At 21.6% G+C, this 24,243-nt stretch overlaps 3 protein-coding genes across 3 annotated transcripts; 1 reads left to right on the forward strand and 2 right to left on the reverse strand.

Annotated features, from left to right (window-relative positions):
- Positions 1-645: 645 nt before the first annotated feature.
- On the reverse strand, positions 646-1,263 carry LOC128959689 (enoyl-CoA delta isomerase 2-like). Its single transcript, XM_054305690.1, has one exon. The coding sequence runs from the start codon at positions 1,261-1,263 to the stop codon at positions 646-648; it is 618 nt and encodes a 205-aa protein (XP_054161665.1).
- Positions 1,264-2,801: 1,538 nt separating this feature from the next.
- Positions 2,802-3,789, reverse strand: LOC128959690 (enoyl-CoA delta isomerase 2-like). Its single transcript, XM_054305691.1, has 4 exons — positions 3,679-3,789; positions 3,524-3,611; positions 2,914-3,407; positions 2,802-2,822 (listed from the first exon to the last, which is right to left on the reverse strand). The coding sequence occupies exons 1-4, from the start codon at positions 3,787-3,789 to the stop codon at positions 2,802-2,804; spliced, it is 714 nt and encodes a 237-aa protein (XP_054161666.1).
- A 6,665-nt stretch (positions 3,790-10,454) lies between these two features.
- LOC128959596 (cationic amino acid transporter 2-like) lies at positions 10,455-13,212 on the forward strand. Its single transcript, XM_054305590.1, has 8 exons — positions 10,455-10,566; positions 10,685-10,780; positions 10,876-10,899; positions 10,974-11,102; positions 11,241-11,396; positions 11,462-11,695; positions 12,596-13,057; positions 13,160-13,212. Exons 1-8 carry the CDS (start codon positions 10,455-10,457, stop codon positions 13,210-13,212), a joined length of 1,266 nt encoding a protein of 421 aa, XP_054161565.1.
- The last annotated feature ends 11,031 nt before the right edge of the window (positions 13,213-24,243 follow it).

The following is a 24,243-nucleotide window of genomic DNA, read 5'->3' on the forward strand; positions in this document are numbered from 1 at the left end:
AACCCTAATGGCCATACTCGGGTCTAGACTCATAAGATCTAAACTCATTTGATCCAAATATTATTTTATTTTTTCAAACTATATAATTATATATAAATGATAGAAAACTTAATAAAAATAGTAATCTAAATAGTTTAGAATTATTAATATTTATTTATTACATATTAATTTTTAAAAAATATAAAAAGCCAGAGATATTACCAATTGGTTAAAAAATGAATAAATTTTATAATTATTTAGATTATTATTTTATTAAGTTTTGTATCATTTATATTAAATTATATAGTTTGAAAAAAATAAAATAAAATTTGGGTCAAATAAGTTTGGGTCAAATGATTTGGGTCAAGTGAGTTTGGGTCAAATGTCTCTCTCTCTCTCTCTCTCTCTCTAATCAAAAAAATTAAAATACACTCTAATTAATAAAAATAATAATACAATATACATACATAAAAATAATTTTATTTTGTATATCTATAAAATCTACGATAATATTTGATGTCAATGTATTTATTTGTTTATATAAAAACACATCAAGGTTTTTTTTTTTTAGTTTATTAGTAATAGATTTATTTAAAAAATAAATTAAAAAAATATATAAAATTATTAATTAGTAGATAATTGTATTATTAATACTAATATTTTATTTTATTTATTTAAAATTGATTTCTGTTTGTTTTGTCCGAAATACTTTTCGATGGTTTTAATGGATTCATCTGAAGTAAAACGATCGCGAAGTATCAAACACTCGTATCGGTTGACCTCATGTAACACTCGGCGTATGTCCGCCGATCGGACCAACTGTTTGGACGCACGCATCGACTGAGGATAACATGTGTTGACAATACCGGTCCGATCGGCGAATATCCAGTTCTCGATATACTCGTCGAACTGAGCGCTGGGTATGACTCGCGACACAAATCCCGACTTCAGGGCCTCAGTGGCCGACATCTTGTGATTAAAATACAACATTTGTGCGGCCATTGATTGGCCCATAATCTGCGGGAATGTATAGGTCGAGCAACCTTCGGCCGATATTCCCAGATAAGAAAACGGTGTCGAAAAATAGGCCGAATCCGATGCGACCGCACAGTCGACCAGTGCCAGTGTAGTGGCCGCCGCACCAATTGCCGGTCCGTTGACGGCAGCGATCAAAGGTTTAGGAAAATCGATAAAAGCGGCCACAAATTGCCTAAAGTTTTCGGCCAATTTGCCAGTCGTACGATAGATATCGCCGTCAAATTGTTTCAATGATTTTTGTGTCATATCTATTTAATTACATATATATAGAGTATATATACATATAAGATAACAGTTTAAAAAACAAAGCATAAAAACAAACAAAAAATATTTATTAAAAAAAAATTTTTTTACTTAAATCATTGCCCGCCGAATAGTAGTCACCGGTTCCCGTAATTACCGCCAATTTAATAGACTCATCGTTGGCCGCATCGGTTAGACCAGCGATAATCGTATCGTTCATTTCCTGTGTCATTGTATTGTGTTTTTCTGGCCGATTTAGCCGTACAATTGATACGCCCATACGTTTGCTTAGCACTACTGTTGGCTGTCCAACGGCTTCTCTATTGTTATCGGTGTTACTGTCGTCGGTGTCAGTGGTAGTAGTAGTAGTGGTGGACATCATTAGCCGTGAATTTAGAAATACTTTTCTAGCAATCGATGGCTTCGTTGACGATAATATCGTTGAACATAAACGGTATAAAAAGTTATTATTATTATTATTAGTTTTAGTTAATATACTTTTATAAATAGTTAACATTTTTTATTTTTTTTTAATTTTTTTAAATCTATATTATATTTATAATTATTAATAATTAATGTATTAAAAATATATATATATATATATGTTTTTCGACTATTTAGTTATCATAAAGACAACAAAAATAACATTGAATACAACAAACAATATATATTTTATTAATAAATTATTCACTAAAAGAATTAGATAAATTAAATTTGTTTTTATAACTATTTATTTATTTTTTAATGTTTAAATTAATTTTTTTTTAAAATAAATAAAATGTTTTATCGTTTTGTTGTTTAGTTAATACATATACATAATTGAATCTAAATTAATTTACACAATTTTAGTAACTTTTTTTATTTTAACTGCTAATAATTACGGTAATAATATTTATATACTATATATATATATGGCCTTCAATGAATAAATGTATTAATAGCTAAATGAGGTGCTATTAAAAAATTTATTATTATTATTACAATAAGTAATTTATTAATATAATTAATGTATAAATATTATTATTATTATTGTGTAAACTAATCGGTAATTATATACTATTTATAACTATATATATATATAAATTTATATAATATAGTAATTACTTTATTTTATTTTTTTTCAAAACACTTAAAAATATCAATTTAGATTTTATATATTTTTTAAAAAAATTATCCTAAAACGTTAAACTCTTGAAAAATTTGTTTTCTACGTCAATTGTTACTTAATTGAAACAAATGAAAAAATAAATAATAGTGTTAAAAGGTTATAGATTTGATCAGGGTTGTGAAAGGGGTAAGGGGTAAGGGTAACAATTTTTTTAAACAAAATAAAAACTATATACATATATAATATGTATATATATAGATAGATAACTCTAAAACTATATATATATAGATTTTTAGTTTCTTATGATAGTAATTGATTTATTTTTAAAAAAATAATAAATAAACAAATAAAAACATATAACATATTAATTAAATTAATTGATAGTTTTTTAAAATTAATATTATTATCTTTTATTTTATTTTATTTAAAAAATTCATTTCTGTTTGTTTTCGTCCTAAATATTTATCAATTGTTTTAAGTGATTCATCTGATAGTAAACGATCGCGAAGTATCAAACACTCGGATCGGTTGACTTCGTGTAACACTCGGCGTACGGCCGCCGATCGGACCAACTGTTTGGACGCACGCATCGACTGAGGATAACATGTGTTGACAATACCGGTCCGATCGGCGAATATCCAGTTCTCGATATACTCATCGAACTGAGCGCTGGGTATGACTCGCGATACGAATCCCGACTGTAGGGCTTCAGTGGCCGACATCTTGTGACTGAAGTACAGCATTTGTCCGGCCATTGATTGGCCCATAATTTGCGGAAATGTATAGGAAGCGCAACCTGCGGCCGATAGACCCAGTGATGAAAACGGTGTCAAAAAATAGGCCGAATCCGAAACGATTGCACAGTCGACCAGTGCCACCATAATGGCCGCCCCACCAATGGCCGGTCCGTTGACGGCAGCGATCAACGGTTTAGGAAAATCGATAAATGCGGCCGTAAATCGCCGAAACCTTTTGACAAATTCGTCGGTCGCACGATAGATATCGCCGTCAAATTGTTTCAATGCATTTTGAATGTTATCTATTTAATTGCAATTACAGTTGAAATACAGTATATATATATATGATATACACTTAAGCTTTAAAAACAAAACAATATTAAAAAACTACTTCAAAAAAAAAACAAATTTTTTTTACTTAAATCATCGCCCGCCGTATAGTAGTCACCGGTTCCCGTAAGTAACGCCAATTTAATAGACTCATCGTTGGCCGCATCGGTTAGAACCTTCGATTACCGTATCGATCATTTCGGGTGTCATTGCATTGTTTTTTTCTGGCCTATTTAGCCGTACAATTGATACGCCCATACGTTTGCTTAGCACTACTGTTGGCTGTCCAACGGCTTCTCTATTGTTACCGGTGTTACTGTCGTCGGTGTCAGCGGTAGTAGTTGTGGTGGACATCATTAGCCGTGAATTTAGAAATACTTTTCTAGCAATCGATGGCTTCGTTGACGATAATATCGTTGAACACAAACGGTATAAAAAGTTATTATTATTAGTTAATACACTTTTATAAATAGTTAACATTTTTTTAATATTTATTTTTTTGAATTAATTTAAATTATTAATAATTAATGTATTAAATATATATATGTTTTTCGACTATTTAGTTATCATATAGACAACAAAAATAACATTAAATACAACAAACAATATATATTTTACTAATAAATTTTAAAAACTTTATTTATTTTTTAATTTTTAAATTAAATGTTTTTTTAAAAAAATTAAATGTTTTATCATTTTGTTGTTGTTGTTGTTGTTTAGTTAATACATATAAATAATTGAATCTAAATTAATTGCACAATTTCAGTAACTTTTTTTTTATATAAATTATAAAAAATACTTAATAATATTTATATACAATATATATAAATATAAATATATATTATATGGCCTTCAATGGATACCTGATTTAATAGCTAAATGGGGTGCTATTAAAAAATTTATTACTATTATTACAATTAGTAATAAATCAATATAATTAATGTAAATAAAATTATTATTATTATTGTGCGAAATAATCAATAATTATATACAATTTATAATTAGCATATATATTTATATAAACTAGTAATTATTTTGTTTTATTTTTTTTAAACATACTTAAAAATATGAAATTAGATTTAATATTTATTTTTTTTTTAAAAATTATCCTATAACCTTGAATACTTTAATAATTGTTTTCTACGTCAATTGTTACTTAATTGAAACAAAAAAAAGTTATCAAGGTCATAGGTTTGTTTATTTTTTTAAATTAAATTTTTTTTCCTAGTTGATATTTTTTGATTTAAATTTCAACAACAAAAAAATAATAATAAACAACAACAATAACATTAGTTATGTATACTTATTTTTTATTTATTTAAAAAACAATATTTAATTTTTTTTATATAAATAAATAATAATAAAATGTTTTTATTTATTTATTTTTGTAATTGAATTATTGGTGGTCCCTTACTTATAAATAAATTTAGGTTTATTAGTAAAATAAACAAATTTACAAATTTTGTTTATATTGATATATAATATTACTGTTTATTTGTATATTTAGTTAATATTATTATTATTGATATTTTAAAATCATTTTTTTCTTTTATATTTATTTTTTAATTTTTAACAGTATCTTATTTAACCTAGATCAAATATATTTTTAAATAACTTAAGCTTTGTTAGTGCATTTTTTATCAACAAAAAAATAGATATTAAAATAACATAATTTATATACTATTTATTTATTATATATTATTATTATTATTATTAATATTATTGAAAAATTTTATAGAAAACATATGTTATATTATAATTATTTAATTAATTAATTATTGAATTGAAAAATAAACGGCAGAAAATAATATCTAAATTTAGATAAAATAATTAATATTTATTTTTATAAAAAAATAAATTAATTAAATTAGTTACCATTTGTTTTCTACTGTAAATTATATTAAAATATTTTATTTTAAAACTGAAAAATTAATTTTTCATTCATTTTGCAATTAATTTAGCAAAGTTTAGCAACAGTCTAAAAAAATATCAATTTATTTTCATTATTATTATTATTATTATTAAAAAATAATAAAATGTTAACTAAACTAGCTACATTAATAATTATGATATCTGTTATCTACTGTCTGATAACAGTTCAAGGTATTATTTTTTTTAAAAATAAATTATATTAATTTAAATTAATAATAGTTAAAAATTTAATAATAATTTTTTTAAAACATTTAATTAGAAAATTATATAAAAGTACTACTACTACTACTACTAAATAATATTTTTAATTTTATCATTATACTATATTTAAAAAATTTGTTTTATATTTAATACAATACCATATTATAAATATAACTTTATCTATAAATAAATTAATAATAAATTTTTATGTTTTATTATTATTATTACTATGTTTTATTATCAGCTATAAACACTTGTGAGCCCTGTCCTCAAAACTGCTGTCCAACTGGTCAGATATGTATCAATAGTGTGGTCAATGGCGCAAAATGGTGCGTCAAAACAATGGACAAATAATAATTAAATAATAATATTAATAATAATATCAATTATACAAATTTTATTTATTGCTTTTTAACTAAGAATTCAAAACAAAAATTATTATTTTTTCAAAAATATTTTTTATGTATAATTTGTATAATTAAATAAAAACTATTGTATTTTAATAATAATAATTATTATTATATAAGTTTAGTTTAATAAAGATATTATTAATATTATTAATAATAATCTTATTTATTGTCGTAAAAAATTATGCATTTTTTCTGCTTTATTTTTAGTCACACATTATCAACAAATTATATAATTAATCTATAAAATTATGTAATAAAAAGTAAAATGCATACTCTATAGCCGCTATAATTATACAAACTAATGGTTTTCAACCTATTTAATGGTATTAAAGTTTTTTTCTGAAAATGCTTTCTAGCATTCTTAACTGGTTTTTTATTATGAATTTTATTCAATATAAACAAAAATATTTTTGAATTCTAGTTGGTTATTTGTGCATGATTATAATTTATAATAATTATTACATTAATATAGTTAAAACAAATTTAAATTAATAAAAGTTTCTTTTAATGTTTTAAACCATACTTATTTTTATACTACATACATGTATATGATTAAATGTAAATGCTATACTAGTTATAATATATAAATTCATTTATATAATAAAAAAAATTTTAAAAAAATATTTCAAAAATTACTAACATTATATTCAATGTTAAAATAAAATAATGTAATAATTTTATTATATTTTATGCAATTCATAATTATTATAATAGTTATTATAATATATATATATATAAAAATCTATAATGATTAACAGATTTACCTAGTTCAATAATTACATAAACTATTTCTAAATATGATTTTTAACCCCCATATAAACAAGTTAATTAAACAAAAATTTATTTAATATTAATTCATGGAATTTCTATATTTATAATTATTAATGTATTATTTTTTTTTTTAAATATTAAACTTTTGTTAACATATTTATATGTTTTTTTCTTTAGTAACCATTTGTTTTCTACTGTAAATTATATTAAAATATTTTATTATAAAAATTATAAATTTATTTTTCAGTCATTTTTCAATTAAGTTAGCAAAGCTTAAACAGTCTAAAAAAATATTAATTTGTTTTCATTATTATTATTAAAAAATAATAAAATGCTAACTAAACTAGCTACATTAATAATTATGGTTTCTGTTATCTACTGTTTGATAACAGTGCAAGGTAGTATTTAAAAAAATTATATTAATTTAAATTTATAATAGTATAATATTTAATAATAATTTTTTTTTAATAAAAGCAGTTAATTAAAAAAATTATATAACAGTACTACTAAATGATATTTTTGATTTTATCATGATACTATATTTAAAAATTTTGTTTTATAATTTATACAATATAATACACACACATATATATATATATACAGGCAAATTATAAATATAACTTTATATATAAATAAATTTTTATGTTTTATTATTATTTATTATTATCTTTTTTTTTATTGCTAAATAGCTATAAACACTTGTGAGCCCTGTCCTCAAAACTGCTGTCCAACTGGTCAGATATGTATCAATAGTTTGGTCAATGGCGCAAAATGGTGTGTCAAAACAATGGACAAATAATAATTGAATAATAATAATAATAATATCAATTATACAAATTTTATTTATTGCTTTTTTTTATCAGAAAACTTAAAACACAAAAATTATTTGTTTCGAAACTTATTTTTTATGTATAATTTGTATAATTAAATAAAAACTATTGTATTTTAATAATAATGATTATTATTAAATAAGTTTAGTTTAATAAAGCTATTATTAGTATTATTATTATTATTAATCTTATTTATTGTCGTAAAAAAATTATGCATTTTTTTGCTTTATTTTTAGTCACACAATATCAACAATTTATATAATTAATCTATAAAATTATGTAATAAAAAGTAAAACAATTTCTATTTATATTATATATAAATATATACCGGTATATACATGATAATAACAGCTAATAATAATAATTGTTAGTATATTAGATAAATATATTATATATTATTAATAACAATTTAATTACTAGTATAGATAATAATAATAAAATTTTGATTTCAATTTGACACCTACTGTATATCTTATCAGTTAAATAGGTGTAAATCAATCAATTAATATATATATATATATATATATATAGTATTATAGTATATATTATAAATCCACCTAACAGTGGATAACCAATTAACGGACGGATAAACTAAATAATTAAATATTTATGTTATTTGTTAATCAATTGTTGTCATAAAGGGGTCATTTGAGAGCTATTTATATGCCCTCTCATAAAGTAATGTAAAATTAGTAAAAAAATTGGACACAAATTCACAATTAGATCCCAATTAGGACAACGTCTGGTTAACGCAATAGTGGATGAAATAAAGGGTAAGTTTGAAAATTAATTATAATTAAACTAATAATTAATTAATTAATTTTTTATTTTTTATATACAGGTTAAATATCTAAGAAAATATTAGTAAAGAGAATAAATTTTTAAAAAATTTTAAAAATAGTTTTATTAATTTATTAAATTATTTTTCTCTAATCCCCATTCAGCGGACGGACCACAAAACATTGAATTAAAAATTTTTGTCCATAAATTATGACCAAAAATTAAAAATTGTATAAAATCATTAGATTATACCGTATGACCTCACATTAAATGATTTTCACAATTTTTACCGTATAACCTCACATATAAATGATTTTCACAATTTTTACCGTATAACCTCACATTTAAATGATTTTCACAATTTTTACCGTATAACCTCACATTTAAATGATTTTCTCAATTTTTACCGTATAACCTCACATTTAAATGATTTTCTCAATTTTTACCGTATAACCTCACATTTAAATGATTCTCAATTTTTACCGTATAGCCTCACATTTAAATGATTTTCACAATTTTTACCATATAACTATTTTTAATATGGGAATACGGTACTTTTTCAAAAAAACTATTTTTAATATGGGAATACGGTACTTTTTCAAAAAAACTATTTTTAATATGGGAATACGGTACTTTATCAAAAAAAACTATTTTTAATATGGGAATACGGTACTTTTTCAAAAAAACTATTTTTAATATGGGAATACGGTACTTTTTCAAAAAAACTATTTTTAATATGGGAATACGGTACTTTATCAAAAAAAACTATTTTTAATATGAGAATACGGTACTTTATCAAAAAAAACTATTTTTAATATGGGAATACGGTACTTTATCAAAAAAAACTATTTTTAATATGGGAATACGGTACTTTATCAAAAAAAACTATTTTTAATATGGGAATACGGTACTTTTTCAAAAAAACTATTTTTAATATGTGAATACGGTACTTTATCAAAAAAAACTATTTTTAATATGGGAATACGGTACTTTATCAAAAAAAACTATTTTTAATATGGGAATACGGTACTTTATCAAAAAAAACTATTTTTAATATGGGAATACGGTACTTTATCAAAAAAAACTATTTTTAATATGGGAATACGGTACTTTTTCAAAAAAAACTATTTTTAATATGGGAATACGGTATTAATTTTAAAAACATGAGTTAACTATGGGAAGACGGTAATATGATTGCTTATAAGATAGTTTAAATATATATTTGAGTTATTACGGTATTATTTCATATATAAATTAAAAAATATTATTTTCTTAATTAGTGACATAATTGATGCCCATTTTGATCGATAGATGTATTGTTTATATTATTTGTTATAATTTATCCGTCCGTTAAAAGGTTGATATATCATATCTATGGGCACAATATGTTCTTGATGATATATATTGTTATACATTTACACTTAATTTAATATATTTATAATTAAAATAATACAGTATTAATTGCTCAACTGATCCAGGACATTAGTTATATATTGCACTAATATTAAACTTATTTAATATAATATATAAATACTCTATTTAGTTAGTTATTTGTACAGTAGATAATAATTACACACACACACACACACACACGCACATACAAAATGATCTTGCACAAATATTACATCAACAACAATAACAAAAATTAATTGTGCACAATAGGTTCATCCAAGTTTATCAATAATTTAAATCATAATAATAATAATAATAATAATAAAATTAATTTATATAACAATATCATTAAAACAAATATACAGTATATAAATACAATAGACTAAAAAAATTTTTTAAAAATTGATTAATTGTTTAAAACAATACAAATTAACTAAATAATATATAAAAACAACATTGATTATAATAATTTTATTTGAAAAAATTAATATAATAATAATATAAATATTAGTATAGTATAGCGTAGTTTATTTAACTTTATATAACTTGTAAAACTAATTATTAAAATAAAAAAATTAAACATATGTTTTAGTTTTTTTTGTAAATCAAAACATTATATTACAGTATTTTTTTAAATATTTATTTATTTTTTGGTATTAGAAATTAATAACAAAAAAATTTAAGTTGAACAAAAAATCTTATCATGTTCAATTCAATATATCGATCATTGATTAGACGCAAACAAATTGATCTGGATAATGTCAATATTAGTGAATTGGCCCGTGTATTGTCAATGTTTGATTTAATTTGCCTGGGTAATTGATTTAATTTTATTTAAAAAATACATACATTTATGTTTCATTATTATTATTAATTACATTTTATTGATATATAAATATAAAAATTAATTAATAATAATAATAAAAACTATAGGTATCGGTTCAACATTGGGCACCGGTGTCTATGTATTGGCCGGTGATGTGGCCAGTGAAAAATCGGGACCCGCTGTTGTTATAGCATTTTTAATTGGTAATAATAATATATATATTTTTTAATATTAATTAATTTTATTGCTTGATAAAATTTTTAAAAAATACTTAACTATTTATTATTATTATTATTAGCTGCTATATCATCAATGTTTGCTGGTAAATAAACATACAATTATTTTTTTTTTTAAAAATTACAATAATTTGTTGTGTAAAATATTTTTCAATTATAGGTTTATGTTACGCTGAATTAGGCTCACGTGTGCCACGTACCGGCTCAGCCTATGTATACACTTATGTAACTGTAGGCGAGTTTATGGCATTTATAATTGGCTGGAATCTCATACTTGAATATATTATTGGTATTTAAATTATAATTATTTTTTTAAATAATAATAATATTAATAACATTTTTTTTTGTAAATTTTGTTATTATGTATATTTCAATACTATATCTAACATTTTTTTTTTAAAAATAAACTATAATTTATTATTATAAGGTACGGCATCGGTAGCCCGTGCCTACTCAGTCTATTTGGACGCCCTATGCGGAGGTACTATATCTAAACACCTGCGCCAATGGGTACCCATAAATGTATCGGAATTGGGCTCATATCCCGATCCATTAGCATTTGCATTGACACTAGTGTTGACAGGTTTGGTATAATTTTGAAAAAAATTATTATTTTATTAACACTAACTTTATTTTTTATTTCAATAGTATTGTTGGCCATCGGTGTTAAAGAGTCGATACGTTTGCATACATACATGACTTGTGTTAACCTATTGGTTGTAGTGTTTGTGATAGTGACCGGCAGTATTAATGCCGATACACATAACTGGGCCATACGTAAGAGTGAAATACCCGATAAATATGCCAAATATGGCGGCGACGGCGGGTTTTTGCCGCACGGTTTCGCCGGTTTGATGGCCGGAGCGGCCACTTGTTTCTATGGTATGTCTAATTATTTTTTATTTAAAAATATTAATTTTATTTTTAATTTATATAAAATTATTAACATTTAGCAATATTTAGTAATAATGCTTTACTTTACTTGATATATTTTAATTGGGATTAAAAGTAATACAAATTGTAAATATAAAATATATCAATAGTTTTATTGTTTACATTAAAAGTTAAAATTATCATTTAATAGGCTTTTATAAGACTTAAAAGTACTTATTATATAACTTTTTTAAAAATATTTTAAATATAAATTTGTGATTTTTTTAAAATATAATTTAATAGTTATATCACTTATAAATTATTTTATTTAAAAACTATTAATTATATTAAAAAAAATAGTATTACTGTATATAATAAATGCTAATATTATTTTATATATAAAATTTGCATTTATTATTAATTTTTTTGTATTTATAATATAGATTTTTGACTAAATTTTTTCATTTAAAAAACTGTAATTTTTAAACTGATAAATATTTTTATAATTTTTGTATAACTTATTTATATTTATCAAATTAGACAAAGCCTCAGACGGGCATTTAAATTTTTATTATTTTTATTTTTATAATTTAATTTTAGTTTAATATCGTATATAATGATTGTAATAATTTTTTTAAATATTTAATTTTTAATATAATAAATAAATTCGTTTATTGATTTGTTTTTGCCTAAAGTAAGCATAATATATATCTAATAAAATATTTAAAAATAATAATAATAATAATAATTAAATAATTTTTTTAAGTAAAATTTAATTGTTTAATCTAAAATGTTATCAAATATTTAGATATAATAGTATTATTTAGATATTATATAAATATATATATATATTTAATGATTTTTTTTTGGTTTTATTTTATTATAACATAATTTTTTTTTATTGAAAAGCATTTGTCGGTTTTGATGCCATCGCCACCACCGGCGAGGAGGCGAAAAACCCTAAGCGGGCCATACCGTTGAGTATTGTCATATCGTTGTCCGTCATATTTCTGGCCTATTTCGGTGTCTCAGCCGTCCAGACACTGATGTTGCCCTACTATATGCAAAACAAACAGTTCACTAACGGCGCTACTTTCCCCTATATCTACGATCAGTTGGGCTGGCATTGGGCCAAATGGATCGTATCTATAGGTGCACTGTGCGGACTATCGACCAGTTTGTTGGGCGGCATATATCCGTTGCCCCGTATATTCTATTCGATGGCCAGCGATGGCGTAATTTTCCGATCGCTGGCCACTGTCTATCGACGCTCGCAAACACCATTGTTGGCCACTTTTATTGGCGGCCTATTGTGTGCCGTAATGTCGGCACTGTTTGATATATCACAGTTGGCCGATATGATGTCTATTGGTTAGTAAAAAAAATGAAACTTAATGTATAACTATTATATAAGAAACACTTAGTTTTTTTGCTAACTGTCCCCGATCAATTTTTTAACACTAAAAAAATTAGGTACTCTATTGGCCTATACATTGATAGCCGAATCTATACTTATAATCAGGTAAACTATTTAGTGATTTTTTTTATAAAAAAAACTACTAGTGTTGTACTAAAACTATCGGGCACCGGGAGTTATTAAATTTAATTGATTTTTGTTTTTAATTTTCAATTTTTGTTAGATATGCCAACGATCTAGACTTTATCAATGAAACGCCTGAACCGATTGATGGCAATGGTGTCGGTGTTACCGATGATAGTGTCGATGCCGATGATGACCAGTCATATAATGAGCTAACACTGGGAGCTGTTTGTCGACAAATTTTTACGTGTAATCATCACTTGACACGTCCGACACGTGTTTCATCGATAACGGCCAACACATTGATAGCTATAATCAGTTAGTTATTTATGATAAATAAGTTTTTTTGTTGAAAATGCAATAAAAAAAATGTATTATTATTTTTCACATAATAGCACTGTTAATCATAATACTGGACATTGAGCTACTGGTACTCTACGATCAACTTATCGGTGGACATACCGGTGCCATCAGCGGTGTTGTCCTGACATTAGTTTTGTTGGTAGCGGTAATGGTATGTTTGACACGACAGCCAACAATAGCTAAATCTAAACATTTTGAGGTTTGTTTGCTTTTGTTTTTTTTGTTGGTGGGATACACCTAAATTGATTGATTGATTTAAAAAATACAGGTGCCGTGGATACCGCTCATACCGTTTTTGAGTATATTTGTCAACTTTTATCTAATGTTAAACCTTTCGACCGCCACATGGATTAGGTTTGCCGTTTGGATGACTATCGGTAACTATTTTCAATTGTTATTTATTTATTATTATTATTTTTTGATAATTTTTTTTTTAATTATATATATATTTTTATATCTATAATAGGTTTATTAATTTACATATTTTATGGCATCAAACACAGTAATCTACATAATGTTGTAATAAATAATACTAATAATAAATCAGTAAATGTTGTTAAAAATTATATAATTAGCAATAGTAGTAATAATGATAGTAATAATTATCATATTAAATGCTAGAAATTTTTACAAGTTTTTTTTATTAAAAAAAATTATACATTATTTATTTTTCTTATTTAATTAATTTTTCATATTTTTCACATTCAATTATTATTGTTAAATATGTTTTAATTAATTACATCCAAATGTATTATTTATAGTTTAAACTTATACAGCAAAAAAAATTAAATTTAATTATTTTTATTGTATTAACAAATATTTTTGATAAACTGTATTAAAATATATCATTTATGAATTAAACAATTAAACATTTTAATAAATGCTAATATTGTTAAAATTAATTTTTTTAATGTTTAATAAATCAATTAATAATTTATATATTTTAATACTAGATTTTTTTAAATTTAAATATTAATTTAATCTACGCTTATTATAAATTTGTATTTGTTTACAAACTTTAACTATAATATTTAGTTAAATTTTCAAACAAATACTGTATAATACAAACTGTAAATAACTAAATATAACAATTGTTTTATTGTTTATATTAATGTTTGAATTATATTATAAATTGATTAAAACAAAAAAGAAATCTATTTTTTTAAATTTTATTTAATTTATTTAACTATATTTTATAATAAAAACTATAACTTTTAATATACTGTAATTAATAATTTACTACTTTATTACTTTAGCTAAAATTAATTTATTGTGTTGTTTAATGTATTGATTTTTAATTACCTAAACTAAACATATTTAATAATATATCTAATAATTTTTTTATTATAAATTTAAAATTTGGATTTTATAATTCAATTATTTATTATTATTATTATTTGTAAACAGTTTTTTTTGTGATTATTTTTTATTTAAAAAACTGTCATTTTTAAATGAATGTATATTTTAATAGTTTATAATTTATTTATAATAAAAACTTAGGAGACGACGACAATCGAGGATTTATTAATTTTATATATATATATATATAATATTAAAAATTGACTAAAACTTTTATAACTGATATACAGCTTATTTAATGTAAAATATAATATAGAAATATTTAATTATTATTTTTTTTTTAAATCTAGTACTTAAACAAAACAAATATTTAAAAAGTATTTCAAATACTGTAGTTTTTTGTTTGTTTTATAAATTTTATTAATAAATATAATTAAATTATTTTTTAAAAAAAATTGTTGAATTCATTAACATTAGTAGTTTGTAATTAATATTAAAATAACAATATATAAAAATCTTTAAAAAAAATAACAAAAAATAAAATCTTTAAAAAATAATATCAATAAAAATTTAGTTATTCTCTATAATCTACTTAAAAACTTAAAAATTAAATAAAAATAATAATATGAAATATATGAACTAATAGTTTCATATTATTATTATTTTTTATGTCTAGACGTATAAACTTGATTTTCATTTGATTGAATATTTCGGCGATTAGTTAATAACTTTGTGAAATAATTTTAATAAATAATTATTTGTACAATATTTGTAATATATATCAGGGTTGTGAAAGGTTTCCGATTTCAGTGGGTGGGGTGGTATAGGGTGGGGTAAAATATACAAAAATCTCGAAATAGCTTGGGGTATAGGGTAGGGTTAACAATTTTTATTGCATTTTTAAACGACAAATTTGAGTAAATTCCCAATAAATTCCTAATAAACTTATAATATATTCCCAATAAATTCATAATAAATTCCCAATAAATTCCTAATAAACTCATAATAAATTCCCAATAAAACTACCTAAGTCTTACCCTACCCTACCCTACCCTACCCTACCCCCCATTGCAACCCTGATTATTATTATTATTACCATCGTAATTCCAGTGTTGGCCAGAGCATGAAAAGCTAGAAATTAGTGTAAAAAATATTAAATAAATTAGCATTATTTTAATAATAATAGTGTTTTCCAAAAAAAACTATTGTAAGATTATTATAAATTATTTTTTAGTAAATAAATTTTTATTTTAAAAATAAAAACTTTTTATAAAATTATATAAGTTTATTAAGTCGTTTATATAGGCTGTAATTTTTTAAAAGTATTATTACAACATATTTTATTTGTCATTATATATGTTAAATGTTTTATTTTTAAAAAAGTTTTTTTTCTCTATAAATATATTTAAATTATTATTAGTTATATTGTATTTTATTTCTATTACAACTATAATACAATATTAGTAAATATATTAATTTTGTTCAGAAAAAAATTTATATAATTTTTAAAAAATATAATAGAAATAAATTTACTATTTAAAATTTAGTTAATATTAGAATTATAATAATATTATAATAAAAAACTGTTAATATTAAATATAGAAATAATTTTATTACATATAATAAAGCTAAAGATATTTTATAATTGATTGCTATTATAATAAGTTCATTATTTTGTATTATTATATTAAAAAGTAATTTTTACAATTATTTTACTACTTATTTATTTTTGACTAAAATTATATTTATTAAAACTATAACTAAACTACAATTAGTAATAAACTTAAATCTTATAAATCATTTATTTATAGCATATTTATTTTGTAAAACATTTATTAATTAACATATTTAAAAAAAACATAAGTTACTTAAGTAAATTAAACTAAAATTTATAATTTAATTATACTTATAATGATATGATTTATAAAATTAAATTACAATAATTAAATATGTTTTTTTAATTAAAAGATAATATTTATAATTATTTAATTTTAACTCATAAAAAATAAAATTTATGATAATTACTTATAGTAATACAAGCTGTAAATTTTAAATATATAAATAGTTTTAATATAATATATTATAGTTTAAGTTTATTTTTTTTATAGACGAAACGGAAATTAAATAAAAATTAAGTTAAGTTTCTTTTATACATTTCTACCAAAAAAAAATAATTATAAATTTATTAATATTTTAAAATTTTGTACTTTATTTTTACAAAATTTTATAGATTAGCAATCAAATTGAATTTTTTTTATTAATTTTAATGTAGATTTTCGCCAATTTGTTTCTATGGTATATCTTTGAGTAATAATAATAATAATATTTTATTTAATTGATTTTAAATTATAGTTTATATTTAATAGTTTAAGTATACAATAACATAGTAATTATAGTAAAAAAATTTAATACAAACTATAAATTTTTAATATATGAATAAATTTATTGTTTAAATTATAGCTAAATTTATGTTTTTTCTACAATAAACTAATATTTATTTATATTTTTAAATTAATAATTTTTTTTTTAGTTTTTTTACAATAGTTTTATAGTTATAAATTTTTAAAAATTAATTTTATAACTAATTAAATTTAAATATCTATTTTAATAACTTTTTTTTGACAATTTTTATATTTATAAAACAAAAATAGACTTAAATATAAAAAAATACAAAAATTTAATTGCAAAGTGGCCGCCATTTTATATACTTTTTGTAAAAAAAATTTTGATACTAATAATAGTATTGCATAATATTTTATAAATTCAAAATCTAATAATAAAATATAATACAATTAATTTATTTATAATATAAAAATTTTATAAAATCTAATTTTTTATGAATAGTACAAAATTATATAATATATTACAGAATACAGTATTTTTAATCTATTGTTATAACAAAAAAAAACAAATCAATTGTATAAATATTAATAGTATTATATAATTATGAAAAATACAATACATTATATACTGTATATATATATATATATAGCTTATACAATATAATATATAGTTTTTTTTATTTTGGCTACTAATATACATATTTTATTTTTTTGTTGAGATATTGTACATTCCTGAGCTAACATTGTCACTAATTTTTTTAAATATATAAAAAATATATTTTACTCATCAAAAAATACAATTATTTTTTTGGCTCCTAAAACTGTTGTTAAATTAATAAAATTCAATGTCAATTATTAATAATAATATTAATAACAAACAAGTTTAAAAAAATAAAAATAAAATGATAATAAAAGTTACATTTTATATTAAAAAAATTAATGATTATTATTTACAATGAAAACTTAAAAACATTATATTATAGTAATATTTCTAATTTATTTAATGTTAATAATAACAAAAATAATTACATAACATAATAACAAAATAAAATACATACAAAAATAAAACATTTGAAAAATAAGTAATTTGTTTTTATGATAAATAAAAATTTTGTATTAAATAATAAAATTAAATGTTTATTCAATATTTACAGTATGCAAATACAGTGTTTGTTTGTTGAATTAATTTTAATAATATTATATATTATTACAGTATATTTTATGTTAAAAATTCAATTGAATATTTAAATTATTAAAAGTCTAGTTATGACAATTGAATAATAATATTTATTTTATTTTTATAAATATTAAACTGAATAAATATATAGTGTATTATTAAATAATTGTTGTTTATTTATACAGAATATTTTTAAAAATTTATTTTAATTAATTTCATTTATAATTGTTATAAAAAAATAATATATTTTAAGTATAATAGTAGTATTATAACAAAACAATACATTTATATTATATATACTGTATATACAGAAAGTGTAATAATAATAATAATAATAATAATATATTTTTAGTTATTTGTTATATATTTTGTATTAATATATAAAAATTTTGTAAAATATCGTATAAAAGTTTTATTTTATTTTTTTTAAATAACCGATGGATAAGTTTTGTTTAAAGTGGAAATGGATGCAAATGTTTGTCCAAACAGTTGATTATTATATATATATATTTTAATAAACCAATGGTTAGTTGTTGTAGTTGTTGTTGTACTGATCAAACAGTTGTATGGATTGTACGGTTGGTTAATATAATCAACAATTTTTTGTTAATGTTATGGTCAGCCACAACAAACAATGGTTTCCGACGACACAACAATGGATTATAGCCTGTTTTGATCCCTGGTATTCAAACAATTTATATATATTTTTATTGATATTATTAAAAAAAATAATAATAATTATATATTTTTATTTTATTTGTTGCTTAGGTATGTGTGTGTCTGATAATAGTATGAAAAAGTGGAAAATGGATGTCAATGGGTGGAAATGGACGAAAATGACTGTCCAAATAAAAAAACAATTATTTTTAATATTAATTATTTTATTTTACCGTTGGTTGTACTGTTTAAACAGTTGTTAGTGTATAGGGGGGTACAATTAGTAAACACCTATACCATTGGATATACCAACTGTTTGATCAGTACAATAGCGGCAAAAACATATAGTCAGCCCCCGCCACCCCCACCGCCAACCCCCGATTTATTGGTCAAAACATATTATTATAATTTATTAATTTTTTAATGTTTAATATATACTACTGTACTGTATTATTATTACTGTATTTTACATTCAATTGAAATAAAACAAAAATTTTAATTAAATATATATAAATATTTTTCATTTAACTAAATAAATATATTGTATTATTATTATTAAATAATTATTGTTGATTCAGCTAAAAAAAATTTGTAATTTAAATAAAAATAATATTTACATATATAATAAAGTATAACAGGTATAATATAAACTGCTATAAACTATAAGCTAACTATTTATTTTATAATTAGCTAACTAGTAAATTATTATATGAATGATTTAACAACTCATAATGATAATAAAGTATTACAATTAGTTAAAAATTGTAAATTATATTTATATAAAAATATGTATTTATTATTATTTTTGTAAACAATTTTTGTTATAATTAATTTTGGTTAAATATTTTTATAAAAAAAACTGTAACTTGTAAATTGATTAATATTTTAATAACTTAATAATTTATATATATAATTTATTAACAAATAGATTCTAAAAACCACCCATTTAAATTTTTATATTTGTTTATAGTTATTAAAAATAATTAATCAAATTAATTAATTAACTAGTTACTACATACTATGCATTTATTTAATGTAAATCAAATTATTAATTTTATTAATAAATTATTTTTAAAAAATTCATTTTTTTAATTATTTGACTCAATTAAAAAAATAGCTAATAATTAATTATAATTTTATATTTCAATAATAAATTTAATGTTATTGTAAACTAAGACTAAATTATAGACAAAATATATAAATTATTTTTTTAATAAAAAACTATTTAATGTAATTGTAATTAATTAAGAATATATAGTTTTTATTAATATTAATATTAACAAATAGTTTATATATATATATATCTTATATTAAACAAACAAACAAAAAATAAAAATATTGTAATTAATTATTTAAATCAAATCATATAATCATCTAATCATTTATTATATACAGTTCCCCTTCCCTTCTCTCCCCTCTATTTTCTCCATTAAACTACACATTTTACTTCATAGCTGATTATGTTTGTCCGTCCGTCCAACACATCTACCGTTCCCTTATTATTATTATGTGTTGGCGACACCACCACCACCACCACCACCACTACTACCGGTGCCGCTGTTGCTGTCCATCAACTGTTGTTGTTGTTTAATCCATTGCTGGCACAGTTGTCTCAAATCATCGGCCAAATAGTACAGTTCAACCATACTGACCAATAGATGCATATAGGGTTCAATACTGATAACATCGTTGTATTGGTCGTCCAAATCTACCAGCGCTTCCTGTATATCATCGGCACAGTTGCCAATATCTTCGATATAACTTAGAGTTTCGTTGTCCAGTTGCCGACGACGATCATCATCACTGGTGTTGGTGGTGGTGGTGATGACATCGGTATTAAGTAAACACCGGTGCCTCATATCGTCCAAGTAGTTGTCGTACAAGTCGACAATCATGGAGTTAAGATTAGCCCGGTGCTCATCGATAACTGTGCGCAACTCATCCACAGACATCACTGGTGGTGGTGGTTGTTGTTGGCTACCTGTGCTGATGCTACTGGTGGCTGGGTTGTTATCATCACTCATCATTTGTTATATATATATATATATATGCCGTGTATATAGTTAAGTATCGATGGACAGGTAGATTGAATGGGTGGTTGGCTGAGTGAACTGAGCCCTACCGTGATTTTTTTGAAACTAAATAAAGTTTTTATTAGCATTTTTTTAGAAAATAATTTTATTTTTTATTTTTTAATCAATTGTTGCATTTATTTAACATATTGTATTGTTGTCTATATATTAGTTAATATTGGTTTAATGTATACAGTATAGCAAATATAAGATAATTTATATTATAATCATTGAAATGTATATCTTATTTGTAAATTTATGTTAAATATTAAATATTTTTTTAATATATATTATGTTTGATATCATTTATTTACCTAGGTTATTATGAATTTTTTAGTACAGTTATATTAAAACTATATTTAACTATTAAACTAGTTATTTTTAAAAAAAACTTATTAAAAATATTAATTACCGGTAAATATTATTTCAAAATGTTATACAGTTGTAGTACTGTATTTAAATATTGCAAAATAACAAATTATAATAAATTATTTGTAGACAAAGTAAATAATAATAATAATTTTTTTTATATTTTAATTAAAAATATATATATATATAATTATGTTAATATATAGTTTTATATTTAGTAATAATAGTTTGTACGTATAAATTAAATATCATTGACTTATAGTTAACTTTATGCAATATTTACATTATATTTACATTATATCATTTTAATTAAAAAAATACTAATAATAATAATAATAAACTATAATTTTCAATATCAAAGAAAAACATTATAGATATAATTTATTTTTATTTTTAAATTTAAATTTATATATAAAGTTTATAATTTAGTACATATTTTTATAGTTATGGTTTATAATGATTATAATATTTATTATATACTGTATATATACAGTACTATAGTATATAAATTAATTGCTTTAATCAATCATTATTGTTAAAAATTTATGGTTTTTTATAAAGTGTTTGTGTAAAACATTGTTTTATTAATAATCAATATTATTTACAATACTAGAGGACATTGAATCTATTTTTTTTTCATTATAAATCCTATTTTTTGAATTATATATGATTTTATCATTAAAAAAAATAAACTATAAATATATTTATAGTATGTATAATATTATATGTTATATATAGACATAATTATATAATTAACTAATGTTTATTAAATAATTAATTACTATAGCAATCAATATTGTTGTTGTTGTTGTTGTTAAATATTTATTAGGTTTTATTATTATCAAAAAATTTAATAATAATAATAATAAATAAATTTATATATTGAAAAAACTTTACTGTTTGTCTAAAAAATTTTAGTTTAACTAATTTTTTTCCCAACAAAAAAAATAAAGTAAAAATCACTATTAATATTACAACATATATAGATAATAATATACAGTATAATAATAGTAATAATTATGATTAAACATTATATAACAAAAATTACTGGCAATAAAAGCAAATCACAACTGTTTAAAACACAGTTAATATTATTGTGTCATTTGATTAACATAATCAAACAGTTATCGTTTATGACAAACGTTATTACCAGTACTGAGCACCGGCTGATCCTATTTGATACATCATTGCTTTTAGGTGTTACCCAACGGTTTGACCAGTTTACCGCATTGCAGACAATGGTATTGGGCTACAGTATGCACCGATTGTTTCATATGCCGACGACTACCTACAGTGATAAACGGCTTAACTATTGTTGGCATCAATTGATCCAATTGACAACCGATACCAATATAACAGTTCATAGATTGCAAGCACTGGCCATCAGAAGCACCGATAGTCTACTTGTTGTCCATCGGCTTAGACATAGAGCTCGGTTAGTCTATAAACTAGTCAACTGGGCTATCTATTCAATTGGTAACTATACAATACTAACTGTAGATTATTATTTTTTTTTATTTCTAGCTTAACTATTTTATTTTTATTTTATTTTTACAAACTATCAATATAAATTATACATAAATAAATTATATATATACGGTACTGTATATATATATTTTGTAAAAATAAAATTTAAAAATAAATAAATATTTAGCTAGATAAAAATAATTAATCTTCATAATATTAATAACATATATCATATAAATTGTGTATAAATTATTATTTTATTTCTAGCATTAAAAAAATTTTCTTATCTAGCTAATTTTTAAATATATTAATTTAATAAAAAAAAATAATTTTTTAAAAGTTTTATCTAGAAAAATTATATGATGATGATGTCTAATTTATAATTAATAATAATAATTTAATTTTTTTTTAAATATATATAACCTAGATATTTTATTCAATCTTTCACTGGTGGTTATTATATTCAAAGTTTATACATTCAAACAATTTATACTAGCTATACCATCCATGCTATTGTTTACAATAAGTATCTATATTGCTGCACGTGATCTATGTATACCAAGCTCATTTTTTCATCTAATTTGCTGCTATTTCATATGGCGTTCCCAATGTCAGGGCTATCAATTAAAAAATCTGCTTGTTAATTTTAGAAAACTAACTAACAATGGCAACCATAATAATAATAATAATAATAGGCGCAAAATTTTTAGACTAATTTTTGCATACAATAAATTGTACTGGATACTACATAATCAGGGTCAATTGCTTGAACAGTTAGGCAGGTGCAATCAATTTTGGCAACATTACTATCTGTATCTAACAGTTACATTGATGCCCCTGAATCTGGCCCTAACCTATGTTGTTGTGTTTGATGGTGATCGACTAAATTGGATAACTTGGCCACTGTGTACATTGGGTATCCTGTATATATGGATATTTGTTTTCCTACAATCGTTTTATGCCTCACTAGTGGCCAAACGTGCCCGACTAACGCCCGGCCAGCTCTACGGCTGTCAGACAATATTGTTGACCAATAGTAGTGGTGTCGGCGGCGCCAAACTTAAGCTAAAACTGTTGACACTAATTGAAACGGTTAGTCAAACGGTTAGACTACAAACTCGTTGTGTGTACGGGTTTTCTATAGGCTCACTGGTTGTTATGACATTCCCATTTTTGGCACAGGTATGCATTTTTAAAAAAATACATATTTATTTATTTTTATTACAATAATTTTAATTAAAAAAAATATTTATCAATTTTTTTTTCAATCT

The sequence above is a fragment of the Oppia nitens genome, unplaced genomic scaffold (assembly GCF_028296485.1).
Source record: "Oppia nitens isolate AA-2021 unplaced genomic scaffold, nextdenovo-longstitch-racon4-pilon3 scaffold4_pilon_pilon_pilon, whole genome shotgun sequence".
Lineage (NCBI taxonomy): Eukaryota > Metazoa > Arthropoda > Arachnida > Sarcoptiformes > Oppiidae > Oppia > Oppia nitens.